This window comes from Chelonia mydas, chromosome 2, assembly GCF_015237465.2.
Source record: "Chelonia mydas isolate rCheMyd1 chromosome 2, rCheMyd1.pri.v2, whole genome shotgun sequence".
NCBI classification, from domain to species: Eukaryota; Metazoa; Chordata; order Testudines; family Cheloniidae; genus Chelonia; species Chelonia mydas.
Window position 1 is genome coordinate 129182299 of NC_057850.1, and position 19064 is coordinate 129201362.

The following is a 19064-nucleotide window of genomic DNA, read 5'->3' on the forward strand; positions in this document are numbered from 1 at the left end:
GCTGCCACTGGAGGTTTTTCAGAACATGTTAGACAAACATCTGTTAGGTACCATCTGAGTATACTTGGTATTACTTCAGTGCAGGAAGATGGACTACCTGGCCTATTGAAGTCCCTTCCCTCCTTCCATTTCTGTGAGTCTCTGTGTGTAACTATAATCACATGCTTAAGTGCTTCACTGGTGCAGGCCAGAGTGTTCAGCAGCTTACAGGATTGAGCCCTATCAGCATGTTATCTGATTCCTGGTTATCTTGTTCGGCATGAGAGAAAGAGAATGTGACGATTGCTCAGGGGACCATTCTGATGGAGACAGGACCACTTCTTTCAGTGGTTTCGTTCAGAGTTATCATTACCTGTAAATTACTGTAAATGTCAGCCAAATGAACAATTTCTTCCAATGAACTATGTGGCTATATGTAAACCAGGACTCCATTACTGCTACCAGTAATGTTAATGAACCTCGTGTAGCATGTATGATTACCTGACTTATGGACGGGTGGCGTATGTGTGCATTCAGTGCAAAGAGCTCCCGGCCCCCAGAGAATGCATACAGGCTTTGGAGACCAGAGTGGCTGAACTGGAAGACCTAAGGGAAACAGAGAGGTACATAGATGAGACTTTCTGGGACGCAGTAGAATAGTCCCTCTCCCAGTCTGACAACCTCTGTACTGTTGAAGAGGATGAAAGTCTCAGGGAAAGAGAACATCAAACTGAAGCACAGTGAAATGATCCCATAGTTGGGGTCCTCTTTCCAGATTATGTCATGGTATCCTGTCACACTAAGGATACCTCTCTGGGGGAGGGAACTCCAGTTATTAGGAAGAGACAGGTATTAGTCTTGGGGGATTTGATCATTAGAAACATGGACATTTGCATGGGTTTGTGATGATCAGGAGAACCACATGGTGACTTGCCTGCTCTGTGTGAATGTTATTGATCTCTTGAGACATCTAAATAGACTTTTGTGTAGAGCTGGGGAGGAGCCAGTTGTTGTGGTACATGTAGGTACCAGTGACATAGGGAAGGATAGGAGAGAGGTCCTGGAAGCCAAATTTAGGCTGCTAGGTAAGAGATTGAAGTCCAGGACCTCTATGGTAACCTCTGAAATGCTTCCAGATCCACATGCATCATCAGACAGGGAGAACTGCAGGGTCTCAATGTGTGGATGAGATGATAGTGTAGGGAGGAGGTGTTAAGTTTATTAGGAACTGGGGAACCTTTTGGGAAAGGGGGGACCTATACAGGAAGGATGGGCTCCACCTAAACCAAAAGGGCAACAAAAATGATTAGGGTATGGAACGGTTTCCATATGAGGAGTGATTAATAAGACTTGGACTGTTCAGCTTGGAAAAGAGATGACTAAGAGGGGATATGATAGAGGTCTATAAAATCATGCCTGGTGCGGAGAAAGTAAATAAGGAAGTGTTATTTACTCTTTCTCAGAACACAAAAACTAGGGGTCACCCAATGAAATTATTAGGCAGCAGGTATAAAACAAACAAAAGGAAACATTCTTCACACAGTGCACAGTCAACCTGTGGAACTCTTTACCGGAGGAAGTTTTGAAGGCCAAGGTTATAACAGGGTTAAAAAAAACTAGGTAACTTAATGGAGGATAGGTCTATCTATGGCTATTAGCCAGGAATGCAGTACCATGTTCTGAAGTGACCCTAGCCTCTGTTTGCCAGAATCTGGGAATGGGCGACAGGGGATGGATCGCTTGATGATTACCTGTTCTGCTCATTCCCTCTGAAGCACTTGGCATTGGCCACTGTCGGAAGACAAAATATTGGGTAGCTGGACTATTGGTCTGACCCCCTCTGGCCATTTTTTTATGTTCTCAAAAAGGAACCAAGTAAAAAAATAAACATCTAATTTCCCTGAAGGCCTTTATTCACTAAACTACAGCATAAGTCTATGTCAAGGAAACCTGAAAATTTTGCTATGAAAGCATTTTTGACATTGCAAATATTTTTTTTTTAAAATGATATTTTTTCCCCAAATTTGGATTAGTTGGTTATTCAGTGTACATTACCATTCCAAACTATTCCCCTTGGCACTTTTAGAACTACATATTGGGTATTACTTCTACTTAGTTGATACTTTGTTTGTAACTGTAAAATATGGTTGTGTACTTTCAGAATCACCTTCCCCCCCCCCGCCCCCCCCCAAAAAAAGTTTTACTTTTTCCTGTGTTGTCAAAACTAAGGCTGAGTTGATTTGGGAAATCAGAACTGTAGCCATATATTAGTCTCTCTTTTTTTTTTTCTTTTCTTTTTTTTTTTTGCAATCAGAATGTTGTAAAGTTATCTAGAGAAGAAAAGCTGAAGAGGATAACGTCAGTCTGCGTCTCTGCAGACAAAACTTTAACATTTAATGAGGAAGTTTAATAAAAAGTAAATGTCTGCTGAGAATGCAAATCTGTATGCATAACTTGCTGTGATTTGCTGCATTGTTAAAATCTCAGATGGATCAATGTTGAACGAAAACTTTAAGAAGTGAAAATAAGGTGAAGATTTCTGAAGGCTGAGAGTACTTGCCTGCCTGCATGAACTGCTCTGGGCTGAATTCTCAAATGAATTCTCAAGGATTGTAAAACAGCAACAGCGAACAAGATACAACTTGAATTTCATTCTGCACAAGAAAACAGTAATTTCTGCAGCAAAGCCATAACACTTGGATTCCAACGGTGTGATTTGATAAAATGTCCTGAGTATGCATTCTAGAAAGTCTTTATTTTTCATTTTTGTTCCTTTTTAACACCAAATAAAAATGAAACCATAAATAAATAATTAAGCATGGCTGCATATTTATTGCTCTTTATGAATAAATAATAAAAATGCCCAGATTATTTTAACCTATGGTGTCTTCTTGGTATAGAATCATGATAACATTTCAATCTATGAATCTTTTGTCAATGTATCTATTTAAAAGAGAGAGGGACTGTTAGAAAGGTGTTTACAATGAAATAACATCAGCTTTGGACTTTACTCCTCCTATGCCTTCTGAAAAAGCCCATATTCATTGACATGTAGAGACTTCTTCAAAGCTCATATGTTTTCCAAGCTTTGGGGAAGGTGCTTATATGGGGCTAATATGTTTTGACAGGGAAGGCATCTGCTGGTAATTACTGTTTTTGAGGTAGGAAGAGATTGCAGTTTTTACCGTGTTTTAAATATCTATAGAAGCTGCCTACATGGGTAGGTGGTTTTGGTTAGTATGTACATTGTAATGAGTAAAATCACTTTGTTCCTATGTCCTGGCATTGACGGTAGCCCAAATAAAATAAAATAATACTTCAAGGTAAAATAATAAATTCATTAATAAAAAGTATAAGTAAATTAATATGGAAAGTCTGTAGTCAGCAGAGATTTTAGACTAAACTAGGGTACAGAGAAGATATGGCTTTTTCACGTTGATGTTTATATTATTGCTGAAGAGGGTGGAAGTTCATTCTTCAGGTAGTTAGGCAAGTTGTAAAACAGAGGAGGGGGCATTTGCTGTTAGTTGAAGTTATCTGTCATGATTTGCTGAAACTTGTACATGAACGTTAAGTATGGGCATCACAGTAAAAATGGCCATATGGATTTCAATGATAGTTTAAGGAAACAACATTTTATTTCTCTTTTCAGCTTATTGTACTTCAAAAATAATTCAGTCATCTTGAACCTAAAATAATTGCATGCCAGTGTATCTGTTACATTTCTATATAGGTTATTAAAACTTGGATAAAAATAAATGGTCAGGTCATTATCGGCTGATTGAGCTATATTTAACTTTTCAAATTAAACAAGATATTCTCAAATTTCACTCTTTCCCATGTATTCAAGTTATTTATATGAGTGGAATTAACAACTACATCGGATAACAATTCTCAGCCTTATAAGGCGTATGCTAATCACCAGCTTGGAAGTAGAAAGGAACTTTTATGTCCAGGATATAACATTGCACTATAGCATGGATGCTTCCTCAGCATTTACAGGTCCTGATCCTGCAAAGACTCACATGCTTACTTGACTATGACTCTGAGTCCCATTGGCCTCAAACAGTTCAATTCATGGTGCATAAGTATCTGCAAGATCAGAGCCATAGGCTTCAAATATCACTGCCAGCTTTACGATAACACTAGAAATAGGCTAATGGTCTATTCCAATATTACATTTCTTATATATCTCCTTATGATATTGGCCAACACTATATGTGGAAATAGGAAGTGTGAGGCTACATGGAGTCGTGGGACAAAGAATGAAGCTCCAAAACTTTACCCTCCTTCCACTAACTGATTTCTTGAAAATAGTGTCCAAATGAGATAACAAAAAAGATTCATAATCAAGTATTTACTGGAGAAATTACAGTAAATTTCAAAGTTTCTTTATTGCAACTGGAGCCATCACAAACTTCTCTGCTTCACTTTATCTACACAGCAATTCACACAGTTTAATCTCTCTAGAGTGCATTTTATAACCCTATTCCACTTTATGATATAGTAGGAGTTGCAACTGATAATTTGTTAAAAATATCTGTTAAGTACAGCAAGAAGGCTGCTCGCAGATGTTTCTGTTAATGCTGGAATTGTGTCTCTGAAATTCCATTTGTAGTCTTGTAAAAAGCAGTTTTAGGTTTAAGTTTTTGTTCTTTGGAATCTTCTGATTTCTGTACTTCAATTGTTGTACACCTTTCATTGATTTCTGGAGCTCCACTGATGTGATTTAAAATGAATATATCTTTCAAGATTAGCATCTGCAGTAAATGGTGGACTTATCCCAACATGTATAACTTTGGTGGTTCAAAATCTTGATCTGAATATGAATTTTGAAATTGCTGCTATCCTTACATAATGAGCCGAAACAAAACCCCAGATCTTAACACCCATAATTTTTTTGCAGTAGATACTAAGGTGATAACACCTTAAAAATATGGAAGGATGGGAAAAGGAGAAGCAATTCTGCAATTTGATCCCTTCTCTAGCTAGAAAGAAGGGATTTCGGGGTGGGGGGGGGAGGAAATTTTGGAAGTGCATTTAAAAATAATTGTTTGACAGGAAATCTAGAACTTTTATTAACTAAACCTTGTTTTCCTGGATGTACAGGTACCTCTGTTCTACAGGTGACAGCTACAGATGCAGATGACCCTACCTATGGGAACAGTGCCCGGGTGGTATACAGTATTCTTCAGGGACAGCCATACTTCTCTGTTGACCCTAAAACAGGTGGGCACTTTATATTTCTTATGGTTTGATGCACCTGATAGATTGCAATCTGGTAGATTGTAACCCAACATATGAAAGAATTGTTTTTCTCCTATTAAATTCTACCATTGACTTGAACACCCTTTGAGCTATGAGAATTGCAATTTTGTACTCTTCATTCAAATGAAATGTCTGTGTATAGAATTTATTCTTCAAGGAGTTGTGATATGAACCATTCAGCCAAAGTGGAATATCACTTTTTTGTACTTTCAGGTTTAGGCTCAGCAAACCACTCAACTGTGCCTATTAAATTATTATTGTATATGCTTTGTCTTGCCTGTAGGACAGGCTTAGCAGGATTAGTGAATGTGAGCTTCAACACACATACCATAAGAAACAAATATTATGTTTGTATTTCTAAAACTGCAATATTGTCATTACACTGAAAATGTGTTCTATATGACTCAAGGAGTAGAATGAGCTGAAATGATCAGATTTAAGCTCTGTGCATCATTTATACTCCCCCCAGCCCCCTAAGATACATAAAAGAATAAAACAAGAATAAGAAATCCAAATAGCTTATTAGAAAGAGTAAGAAATGTCTACCAAGTGGGGTGTTTAATACTGCTTGAATTTCCTGAACCTCATTGACCTATCTATTGTTTGATGACAGACATTTTATTTTTTTAACGTGATTTTTTATCTTTAATAACAAGGCTGTTTAATTTAATACAGTATTCACTTCAGATTAATTCAATAATTGTTGTTTTTCCTTTTCCCTCCCTTCAAAAACAAATCCTTGTAGGCCAGCAAAATTTTGCTATGGAGCAAAGAGATCACAACTACTATTTATGACAGAAAAAAATAACGCTTTTGAGATTGTATGACATGAAATAAATGCAGACACACTTTATATGCATATATATTCACAGGAGACTTGTTACATGTGAAAGTGTGTGTGTGTGTGAGTGTGTGTGTGTTGATCTCCCTATGCACAACTGCTGGAGGAGTAAATTTACTATGTGAGGTAAGAGTATCTGAATCTGGCTCTTGGTGATTATAAAACAAAACATTTTTATCAGGAACAATGGGTTCTAATTTTTCCTGACATGTCTCAAGACAAGAAGCCTGTAGACTCAGATCGAAAAACAATATTTTGTGCTGTGTCTTTAAGAGGTGTAGTACAAACCTCCCAGCCAGGGGATGGGGATTAAGGTGCTGTTATATCATCTTTTCTTGCCCTGAGATTTCAGGCAACTATGGGGGCTGAAACAGCCCTGGGTGCAATTTGAGGAGTCTAAACCATGTTGCCTATCAGCAGCAATGCCACCCAGAATCCACTGTTGTGGTGCCCCACACACATTCCCTCATCTGGGATTTGGAGAGATGGCCTCTACTCTGTTCCTATGGTGGCTGGATACAGGATTTTCACAACCCATTTTGCTGCCACAGTATAAAGCAGCATAAAGATTCCAGAACGGGAGGGAGAATTTCCTCCCTACATCATTTCTTGATGAACTTGATAAAACAATAACAACAGTTTGCTAACTTATATCTAGCAAAACTGATCCAGGGTACCAAGAAAGACATTAATGAGGCTTGGAATATTTTACACTTCAAGTTGCTCATGCAGCTTCCAGTAGGGAAGGGTCATCTTCTGATTTAGAGTGTTGAGAACAAAATCTTTCCAATATTTAATTCAGACAACTAGATACAGGTGTGTGTGTGTGCGTGTGCGCGTGCATAGATGTATCAGATCCTTTAGAAAGAATTCAGTGTGTTTTAAAGGTGATAGAATATCTGTATTTGATTGGCCAAGCATTATGATGTGTTTGATAGTTGATTTTTTTTTAGAATTGTATTAATGTAGGCCTTATAGACTAAGATAATTTTAAACTAAATTGCATTTTAAAAAGCTTAAGAAGAAAATTGGAAATTCAGAGTTAAGTTTACGCAAATTTTCTCAATCTTTGTACCACACCACACTATGCACCACCCACATGATATCAGATCACAGCTGTGATAACTATAGTTCCCATTGTTGCCATCTATATTTCTACTTTATTTTGTCATTCTAATGCAATGTTCGATCTAATTCATTCTGGAGAATGAGATATTCTGTAAACTGGAGCCATTACTTAGCCAATGGATGGCTCATAGTGCAGATTTGGTTGTGTGTGGATGTTTGAAAGTCAGGCCCACATCAGGGAAGAGAATAAGACAGGTGTAGTGGTCTTTGTACTCAGAAAGTGGATAGGAGTAGATTTAATGTTAATTTCTGAAGCCTTCATGAGGATTGGCCTTATAAACTTAAGTGGTTTCAAGACTTTATGTAGATGATAAGATGTGAAAATATTATGACTTCTTGACTATATTGGAAATATGGGATGGGAAAAAGATAGGTTTTATTCCTTATAAGGAAGGTAAAAAGTGAGACATTGATAGAGATGGCTCATGTGGGCAGAGAAAATTGAAGAAAGGTATTTGACTTGACAGGTAGTTCCGATAACATCAGTATACTGAGGTTGGTATGATTCAAGGGGGGAAGTAAGATACTGGAAAATGAAGAAAAAGATGTAGTGTGTGGCTTTAAGGTGTTTGTAATCTAGATGCAGGGTAGTCAGAGATATAACAGGAGAATATGAACTGTTTGACACTCTTTGTAAAATCTTAATTCTGAACTTCCAGATTTTCAATCACTTCTATTCTTTACAACAATAGATTACTTTTCCTGAAGTCTTTATTTCTTCTACTCTATCTTAATGAAGATTTTATCTGGCCATTCTCTTAGTTTATAACTTAATATATAAAATAATGATATACAAAAACTAAATGTAGATGGATTTGATACAATCTGGAGGGGGGAGAAAGAGAGAGAGTCTTATAAACTCCCCAGGAGTCCATGCTATGGTTATTCAAACCCACAGGGTCCCTGTAACAGTTCTTAAAACTTCTTGGAGTCTTTGGCTAGAGACATCTTAAATCTTTTATAGATAGCTGTCTTTTGTGAATACTGACGTTAAGAAGTACACAGCTTGTAACTGCAGATAGTTTGAACTCAGTTCTATGCAATTTACAATTCAAGGACTCCAATTCTGGACTTCTCAGAAGTATGGTATCAAATAACTCAAAAATTAAATCATCACACTTTCAAAAGTTGTCAGAGTTGAAGAGAATAAAACAATAGTCACTGAAGAGAATAAATCAAATCTGAAATATTTTGATCAACGGTGGGTTTTTTTTCAAGTTAAACTTTCAAAAATGCAACAGGTTTCACATTTTTGAATTTTTATGTCTTAAGGCATTTGCTTAGCTACCCTCAAATAAAAATAAATACATAAATAAAACAAGTCTACTTCCCTGGCAAAACAATATGTGCAAAATTTTCAGGCAAATAATTTAGTTTTCATCAAGGTAGAGGGATGCCAGACTCCTGCCTCAAGTGGAAACTTAACCCTGGCCAACTACTATCTAAGCTTAAGGTTTATAACATGCTTTGATTACAAAAAGGTGCTCTATACGTTTTAAGTATTATTATGTATTTACTTACTACTCTTAATAGTTCTGCTGTGGAAAATTGAACTGGACTCTTTCCTGCCTTGCTTCACATCTTCAGCAAATGATCTATGTTCTGAGTATAGAATATTTATTACTGATGCTCATGAAAGAGGCAAAAACTGAAGAGATTTATTTTTAGATCCTAGGTTATGTTAGCAGAATTAACCTACATCAACTTGATGTGGAACCTGGGTGTGACAGATATATAGGGAACCCTACGGTGATAGTCTTCCCCCCTCCTATTATAACTAATGACATTATAAGGCAGGGATGGACAACCTGAGCCTGAGAAGGAGCCAGAATTTTCTAATCTACATTGCCAAAGAGCCACAGTGGTACGTCAGCAGTCCCGCAACAGCTTCACAGCAACAGCCACACCGATCAGTGCCTCCCCCCTCCCTCACCGCACCTCCTGATCAGCTGTTTGTGGTGTGCAGGAGGCTCTGGGGGGGAGGGAGAGAGAGGAGTGAGGGCATTGCAGGCTCAGGGAAGGAGGCGAGAAGGGGTGGAGTGGTGTGGGGGCAGTGCCTGTGAACCGGGGGTTGAGCAGTGAAGTTGCTCCAGCCCCGGAGTCGCTCCAGTGGAGCAGTGTAGCTCCAGCCCCGGAGTCAGTGCCTGTACAAGGAGCCGCATATTAACTTCTGAAGCACCGCATGTGGCTCCAGAGCTGTAGGTGGCCACCTCTGTTATAAGCAGCGGTGAGCTGGAGCTGGTTCGCACTGATTCGCTGGAACCGGTTGTTACATTTAGAAGCCCTTTTAGAACCGGTTGTCCTGCAAGGGACAACCGGTTCTAAAAGGGCTTCTAAATTTAACAATTGGCCAAAAGTGGCACCTTAGGCGCCGACTCCATGGGTGCTCCGGGGCTGGAGCACCCACGGGGAAAATTTGGTGGGTGCAGCTCCCCTCCTAGCTACGCTACCCCGCCCTTAGGAGCCAGAGGGACCTGCGGGATGCTTCCCGGGAGCTGCCCCAGGTAAGCACCGCTGGGACTCCCCACCTCACCCCCCAAGGCAGGTCCCTCTGGCTCTTAGGGGCGGGGCGGGGTGGGCACCCACTACGGTGGCCCATGAGACCCTCCTGCCCGGATCCAGGGGCAGACAGGGGACAGGGGAGGGGGGTGGATGGGTAGGCCACGGGGGGGGGGGGGGGGGGGCCACGACCCCCTCGTGGGGTGAGGAGGGAACTGGTTGTTAAGATTTTGGCAGCTCATCACCGGTTATAAGGTAATTAAGTTATCAGTGGATATCAATGGTTATAGAACAAGTAAATTGATAAATATATTAGGGCAAAATGGCATTTAAAAATATGAATTCTGGTATTGGTGGAACTTTCTGAAGAATCAAGAAATGCTTTTAAAATACTTTTTGACATTTGTACATTGCTTGTTCAATAGTTCATGACAGATAGATAGCTGAGTTACAAATTTCAGATCCCAACTTTCCTAATATTTGGGAAATTTTGAATCCAGTCTTTTGATTTGGAACTATCTCTACTAATTAAACTCCACATCAAAAAACTTTCTTTGTTAATATAAAAATAAGTGTATTAAATCAAAATTATATAATAAAGATAGATAAGCTGTAAAGCTCTATCAACTGACTGTACAATACAGATATCTTGCTGTATTAGGGCATGGTCGAAAGCCCATAGAAGTTACTAGGAATCTTTCCTTGAGTGTATTACTCCACAAATAGCTTTAATCATTCACTCAATGGTATAAGAAATATGAAACCGATATGCAGACATACCTGATGAACTTCATTAAAAATATACAGTGTGCAGTATTCATTAGCAATTTACTGAGACTAGTACAATGATATAATGTATCTTTTTCACACAAAGAGTTTATCTTATATCCATTAAATATACTGAAATTTGTATTATGAAAATCTGACTCCTGACACTAATTTGAAATATAGAAATTGATGCAGGGGAAATGCATTTATTCTTGAAACAATATCTCTGAACAAATCACAAAGAAAACTTAAATATTCAGATTACACAGAAAATGTACTTTTAAACGTCTGGCTGGTTGGAACTGGGTGGCAACAATACACCAAAATTTGGAATCATAGATCAGATATTGTTGTTTTTGAAAATATTAGTTTAGAAGTTTAAATTGTAAAGCAACATATTTGTGAGATAATATTTCTGCAAACTAGTATAAACAAGGTATGAGAGAAGTGGCTTCATTTTGTGTTTTTCAAGAATGCAATACGATTGCAATGGCTTCAAGCATTCCTCATAAGGAAGCACTAATTTACAACATCTCTGGACTGGTTCTTTTACTGAGAGTACAATAATAATGATATTAAAATATGCCAATACAAAGAAGGGATGTGCAGGTAGTTCCAAGCATAAGGATGTGCCATGTGTGCCAAACTGGCTATCTCTGTGATTTATAACATATTGTCACTTCTATTTTGTGTAGAACAATATACTTACACATAATTTACAGACAGCACTTAGATTTTGTGGTATCAAAATCTTTAAAAAATGATTTTGCAAAAATGTATTTATAATTCACTTGGAGGGGGACTGGGGGAGGGGGGGAACAAACAGCACTTGATACTAGCTCATAAACCAACTGAATACTATAGGACTTATACACTTTGTGTATCTGTTTTTATTTTTGACATGTTAAATCATGCTGCATAACAGTAATATGTGATGAAACTATTAACATTAATAATTTATAATCATGGTATTGCTATACAGACACATGTATATAGCAATATGCTACAAAGACTTAAGTGGTCACCTCATTTCAGCTCACTTAAAATGCAGCGCTAATGGTACAGGCACGTTGTATTTCTATTCTAGAGAGAGTATATCTATATAAAATGAGTACAACTATTAATGTGCCTACATTACCCTTAGCGCTGAATTTTTAAGTGAGCTGAAATGGGGTGAGTACTTCAGTCTTTGTAGTTTTAGGTGGTGTGATTTTGTTCTTTGTGTGTTTGATGTTTTTGATCACATTGGGCAGGACTGTGGCTTTTGAGGGAGGGGGTACAGCATCCCTTTTTTTTCCATTCAGAGTTCAGCCACAGAGCACAACACACTACAGGGAGGGCAGAGCACTATATTTTTGATGTATTATTAATTGTTAGTATCAGTATCACTTAGGGATCCTGATCAGGGCCCCATAGTGTTCAGTTCTGTACACGCACAGGTCATAAAAACACAGCCAACACTCCAAAGAGCTTACAGTTTGAAGCCTTGACTAAATTTGCACCAACGTAACTATCTCTGTTTAGGTTTCAGAGTGGTAGCCATATCAATCTGTATCAGTAAAAACAATGAGGAGTCCTTGTGGCACCTTAGAAACTAACAAACTTATTTGGGCATAAGCTTTCGTGGGCTAAAACCCACTTCATCAGATGCCTGGAGTGAAAAATACAGTAAGCAGTATATATATTACAACCCATGAAAATATGGGAGTTGCCTTACCAAGTGGGGGGGGGGTCAGTGCAAATGAGGCCAATTCATTTAAGGTGGAAGTGGCCTATTCTCAACAGTTGACAAGAAGGGGTGAATATCAAGAGAAAGAAAAATTACTTTTGTAGTGTTAACGATGCCAATGAAATCAAGGAGGACATCACCCATTTCCAGCAGTTGACAAGAAGGTGTGAGTATCAGCAGAGGTAAAATTACTTTTTGTAGTTACCCATCCACTCCCAGTCTTTATTCAGGCCGAATTTGATGTTGTACAGTTTGCAAATTAATTCCTTTCTGCAGTTTCTCTTTGAAGTCTGTTTTTGAAGGGTTTTTTTTGCCACTTTTAAGTCTGTTATTGAGTGTCCAGGGAGATTAAAATGCTCTCCTACTTGTTTTTGAATGTTACAATTATTCATGTCTGATTTGTATCCATTTATTCTTTTGCGTAGAGACTGTCCTGTTTGGTTTCCATTTAGGAATTGATTTAATTACAATGGTGAAACTCTCTTGTGTGAACGTTTCAGTTTCAATGTCTTATATAAATCTGGCAAAAGTACCTTTCTGACCTAAGCTAAAGCCAAAGCCAAAGCCAAGCCTGCTAGGTAGAACTCGTCATTGGCTGTTGGTATGGAGGATGGGTGACAATAGCACAGGATTTAGAAGATCTGAGTCTAAGTCTTTCTTCTGCATCAACTTCCTTCTGTGACCTTGAACAAGTCACCTCTTTCTGTTTTTCAGTTCCCCATCTGTAAAATGGGGATAATAGTACTCTCCTGCTCACAGGGGTGTTGTGAGGATAAATATGTTAAAAAAATGTGAGATGCTCAGATACTAAGGCAATAGGGGCCATATAAGTAGCTTAAATTACTTCCACATTGGAGCAGGGAGGGAACTTTGAATCGTTTACAACTCCCTGCTCGGTCAGCTGCTAAGTCTGCACGGCTGAGTGCTGCCCATTGAAATGGACTCAGAGTAAATTCTTGATCTGGCTTATTATGTTGTACTACAGTCTTGACATGACAAAGGGCCCTAAACCTTTGTAGCTCAATATTCAAACCTTAAGAACTCTGCAAGAATTGTTACATGAAAAATGGAATTTTGCATAAGATAAATTCTATTTACATTATACAAGCAAGTATAGAGAGTCTTGAAAGTCTTGCTTACAATGATCACTCAGACCATTTACTTATATCCTCCACTACAGAATCCAAATGTATTATTATATTTGACTGATTTCTGCTTTGTGGTGTCAAAAAGAAGTCATACTAGAGAATGTCAGTCAAGGTCTTCTCTATCAGTGATATATGTTACTAACAGAGCATGCAGCTCCACTTAAGCTAAAACTTACTGTTTCCTTTGTGGATGACTATTTCACATTTTCTCCAGGAGATTTAAAAACTATATTCCATGAGCAGGTTTTTTTTTTTTTTCTTTGAGGTATCCTTGGAAATAGCTCCCATGGATATTTTACCTCCTGTTTACACCAATGTCAAAGCATTCAGTTTACCGTCAAAGAGAATCACAAGAGAGACAAGGTGGGTGAGGTACTATCTTTTACTGGACCAACTTTTCTGTTGGAGAAAGAGAATCTCAAGGAATTCAAGCTCAAAACAAAATTTAAGAGTCTAGTCACTTTCTTCTAATTCTGCTAGGTATTATTCAATGTATTGTTCTGATCCTTGAGGTTTTTGTTTAGTTTTGTTTCTCCTTTCAAGAATTATTTTTTATCCTGGTTCTAACAGTGCTACTTTTTTAACTGGCAACTAATAATACCCTAAGTATTATTATTTCCTTCTCTTTAGATTTCATGGGAATAATTAAGACACAAACGTGAATCTTTCTTACTATGATTGTAAGCTGCGAGTATTCACCAGTCTTTGTTGTACTTCCATTTCTTGTGTTCAGCACATTTGCACATCATTATTATGTTCCCCAAAGATACTCAAAGAAAGGGAAAGGTGGTAAGAGAGATGAGTTGTACATGTGGAAATATGAAAAACAGAGTGGAAGAAAAATAGTTGGTTGATGCCACTTAATACATTTACCGACATGCTGCTGAGTGCTACAAAACACAGGCTAGGAATATTTAACATCCTAGTTTTGATTAAATAAAGTAGCTTTTGCTGCTCTGCATCTGTTTTCCTGAGAACTCTATTTTGGCCCAACTAAAACTTTCACAGGACTTCCATACAATTAAGATCCTCATTGATTAGGGCTATTTGTCCACTATGATGCAAAGACTACAGGAGAACAAGATGCGCTCCAAGAAAGGGGAATGTGAGAGGAGTCCCAAACTGGGGACAGATACCTAGACATTAATTTCCAGAACAAAGGTGCTCAGCAAAGCTTGTGTACAAAGAACAGGGGGAGGTACAAAACTCTGTGCAAGCTGTCCAAAAGAAGCCAGTGAAATGCTCATGCATCCTTCTCCAAAGCTGTCTGAAAAATGATGCTTGGTTGACAACCACCATTGGTGACCTAGGTCCTGATAACAGATTTCTCGGAGAAGTTGGAATGCATGAGGAGGAAGAGGAGGTAGGATGTGGCAGAGTCTAGCATGCTTCAGACCTTGATTGACAAAGGCATTGGACACAGACACATGTCCCAGACAGGACACGGGATGACAGTCATTACCCCCTAAGAGGCTGCAGTGCTTTTACCCCAAACATATCCAGTATAATGTTTATTCCAGAAAACAGTTAAGAGGATCAAGACAAAGGATAACAGGCTGCCCAGCACTCCAAGACAATTGCTCTTCTCCTTAGGAAATGGAGCTGGGTGCTGGGGCTTTTTTTTTTTTTTAAATAAAAACCCTCTTTGCCCTTCTGGGCAATTGCTGTGGATTTTATCCTTATCAGCCTACTGTTATCCTTATCAGCCTACTGGCATGATGTCTGCCTATCTGCTAATTGCCAGTCAGCACCAGTTCACAGTGTTATTTTCTCAAGGCTTCTGGACATGCCACCTAGGGACTCCAACATCCTGACTCTATAAGCAGAACCATTATCCTAAGATGGCATTGTCCCAGTCTTCTGTGGACATATACCTCCCTTTACCAATGATCTGTGGATATATTATTATATCCTTATACTTTTGACGCAGTGCCTGGGCAGCTTTGCCTTGTGTATTTGTTATACCCCGCTCTTAAACACATGGTGGGGAAGAAGGGAGGCGTATACTGTAGCACAGGTTCTGTTCCCTTACCCTTACTGCCCGTTTCCCTTGTCTCATGTGTAAATTGCCCTGTGAACAGCATTATTGGAGGTTTGAGCTCTATCTTCTGCATGCTGGGACAGCATAATGATACTCCAGCTTTTGTGTTTATTTTGCATGCTTGCCCCTGTCTGATAGCTGCTTGCATCTCTTTTCACATGTGCTGGCCCCACTTCATTCAGGATGCTAGGGCCTATATTTTTTTTTTGCCCTTAAAATACCCTACTGGCTATGTTACAGTAGCTAATGATATTGGTGTAAGAAAAAACAATTCCGTTTTATCAAGCTGTAAAATGTGATATCCGTAAAGTAGGATTATCCTTCTATTCACAGGTCTTTCTCCCTGTCTTGCTTTTGGCAAGAGATGTATAAGCTTTTTAATTTAAGAGATTTGTAAACATTGTGAGCTAATATTCTATACAAACACCATGTCGAAAATTGCATGCATGGTAGAAATGTGTTTAACTTCAGGGGGAGGAGAGGAAAAGAAAGAGATTTCACCCTTAAACCACACATACATCATTGTAATTTTTAGCTCATCTGGGATGTGAGCCAGCACAGTGACTCTAAAGATTAATGCACCAGACTCTTAAACACTCTTCCCCTTAGGACTTGTTCCACATGTTAGAAACACTTTGCAGGTCAAATTTCATTTCTGTGGAGTTAAGTAATATCTTCATGGTTTTTGGTTGTACTAACAGGTGTCATTCTTCTTGACAATGATTATCTCTTTCTTACTTCCTGTTAATTTACTATGATAGAAAGAATGGGGAAAACATGTTGGCCAATAATGCATCTAATCCTCAATTCAAAAATTACTGGGATATTTGGAGGATACTGTTTGTCTTTTTGTTCTATATCCATTATTTACATTTTCTTTAGAAACTGATTCAATAGTTTAGATTAAAATATTAGTACAAACATATATAATTCTCTTTGTGTACTAGTACACAACTCCTCCATCCACAACATACACCTTAGCATTATGGCAACTATCATACTACACAGATCACTCTTCATAACCTTAATTTTGCCACCCTTTGCCTTTCTCTACCCCATTACCTAATGATTTTCCCAACATTAATGGTTATGGATCTTAGCTGTAGTAGTTGGTTGCACTGGATGAAGATATTTTGCTAAAGGCTGTGTGCATCAGGGAGGTTAAAGAGGATGATGGAACACTGGCCTCCCCAGAGGGAGCAGAGATCAAGGCAGCAGTGTGGTTTATAATGTATGTTAGCTGTACTAATGGCGAGGTGTATGTTTGTGGAGGGAGGAGTAGAGGTTATGTATCATTAGGTGACTTAATTTGTCATGACTTTGCTTTTGTGGGTTTGTGTCAGGTATGCTGTATGAGTAGCAAACCTAATTACTTCACAATGAAGTGTTGTGTGTATTAATGTCCTAATTTTTTAATGTTAAATCAGCGCTTGAGGTTGTATAAAGGGCAGTGGACCTGTGGGGTGATAAAAGTACAGCTATTGGTGGAGAACATTTTATCTCTCAGCAGCTGCACATGGATCCTCATTCATCTGCCAAAAAAAATCTGACAAAAACTTTAGATTTCCCTGACGGAGAAGGTTGTATGTGTGTCCATCAGTTGTATTTGCACGCACCCAGGCCCCAACAATCAGGTTTGAGTGCACAGCACACAAACTTTTAGTTATAATGTGAATAACATCTAAAAATGACTCAACATTTTATTTTAAACAAACTACCTATTGTGCCAGGTTTAGTCAGGAGCCACCTGTCTCTTAATGTATGTGCATATAGACAATATTTCTCGAGACATTGGACAACAATGAAAAGTAGCATTGTGAAGGACAAATTGCAACTCAGCACAAGCAGAAATACTTCCTACTAACCATTTACATTTCACATCATTTGGTCACCTACTTTTAGAGGAAACACAGAAATATATACCTCACTTTAGAATTCAACACTAACTGAGGAGTTGATATCAGGAACCTCCATAATGCATTTTTTTTCATCTGAGCAGGAAGGTGGGAGAGAAACCACTTTCAAGCCTGAGCACATTACCTCCATAATGGTTCTGAGCTTTACCAACCCAGAGTGTCAGAATTTGGTGTTGGCTTCTGGGATGTTTTGGGGATCACCAAGACTAGTTCAGGGTTCTGTCACTATCTGTCCTGTTACCTTGGGTGCCTTAATGCTGTACTGCTATGTCTCAGTGCCCTGACACCAGTAGCCAGTCTAAAAGCATAAAGGTCTCACCTCGGTTGCCACTAGCCTAGTTACTCCTTACGCGTTGACATCAACAGCCCTTCCAGTCCTGAGTCTCCCCAGATCTGTCCATCCTGAGCTCTTAACTACCAGACATTTGGACTTTTCCCCTCTGGTTCATCACCCCTGAAGGAAGAAAGCTACTCCTTATGTTATAGGTTCACTTTGGCACACACACACCACACAGTCTCCACAACATAAACCTGTCTTGGGTAAAAATAAACAAAAAAAGTTAATTTAATAGAAAAGTCTTAGTTTCAAAGGTGAAATAGTAAGGGAAGAAAACATATATGTGTTACCCAGAAAATAAGCATATACACAACCTCAGGCTTTATATTTCTATATTAGCTAAAATCCCTTTTCTAATACAAGTTACCTATAACCTCTGGAGAGTTTCCCAGCATGTTCTCTGTCCTAGAGGGGTTCCAGTATTCCACAGACAGCCCTGTGCTTAGGTGCTGGCCCTCCATTTCTGGATAAAAAAAATCTCAGCAACAAGCCTGCTTTTAAAAGTTGCACTCTCTCTTTCTCTCTCTCTCAGACTCTGGTGATCCATGGTGAGGGAAATTCCTTCATCTCTTAGATTTCCGAGGGGTTGTCTATGCTTACAGGGTTGCAGCAGTGCAGCTGCACTGCACCACTGTAGAACCTAATGAAGACGCTCCCTATGCCAAACACCTCCCGTCAGCATAGGTACTCCACTGCCCTGAGAGGCAGTAGTTACGTTGCGGGGGGAAGCCCTCCCCATGACATGGTGCTGTCTATGCAGGGGGTTAGGTCAGTATAACTATGTCACCCAGGGGGGTGGATTTTCCAGAGTGATGTAGTTATACCCACATAAGTTTGTAGTGTAGATCAAGGCCAAGACGGCAGTTTTCTTTTCATTCTCAAATTGTTTCAGTTTTTTCTCGTTAACTCGAATGATCCACCATTATCTCTTCATGGCTGGACAATGAATGGGTACTTGAAATTGGTTTTGCGTAAACAACTAGCTTGGGAGACGCCCCTCCCTGTCTGATTACTTGTGAGGTGACGCTGTAGTTGCACCACAGTTACAATTTCAATGATCTATATGTGCATAATTTCATAATCATAATCTGAATACATATATCCCAATGACCATCAAATTCAGAACATTACAAGCTTCCATAAAAGACTTTCCTCAATACACTTTTATATTACAGCAATACTATATACTATCAGGTGATTCAATTACTTATTCTTTGGTGTTCAGGCTCACTATTCTCCTACGATGTTCACTGGACCCAAGACCAGTAAGGGGTTCGGTTACCGTCTGCCCTGTAACCCTAGGTGTCTCTGTGCTGTGCAGCTTTGGCTCAGAGCCCTGATACCAGGAGCATTCTGACAGCATAGTGGTCTCACCCTGGTTTCCACCAGTCCAGATACTCCTTGCAGGAT

At 38.9% G+C, this 19064-nt stretch overlaps 1 protein-coding gene across 7 annotated transcripts in view; it reads left to right on the plus strand.

Moving 5' to 3' along the window:
• Positions 1–19064, plus strand: part of CDH18 (cadherin 18) — an 840354-nt gene that overhangs the window by 655469 nt on the left and 165821 nt on the right. For all 7 annotated transcript variants that reach the window (XM_037893304.2, XM_037893305.2, XM_043540230.1 and 4 more), the window contains one exon: positions 5089–5208. In XM_037893304.2, the coding sequence (XP_037749232.1) occupies positions 5089–5208 (120 nt within the window). The remainder of the gene's footprint in view (positions 1–5088; positions 5209–19064) is intronic.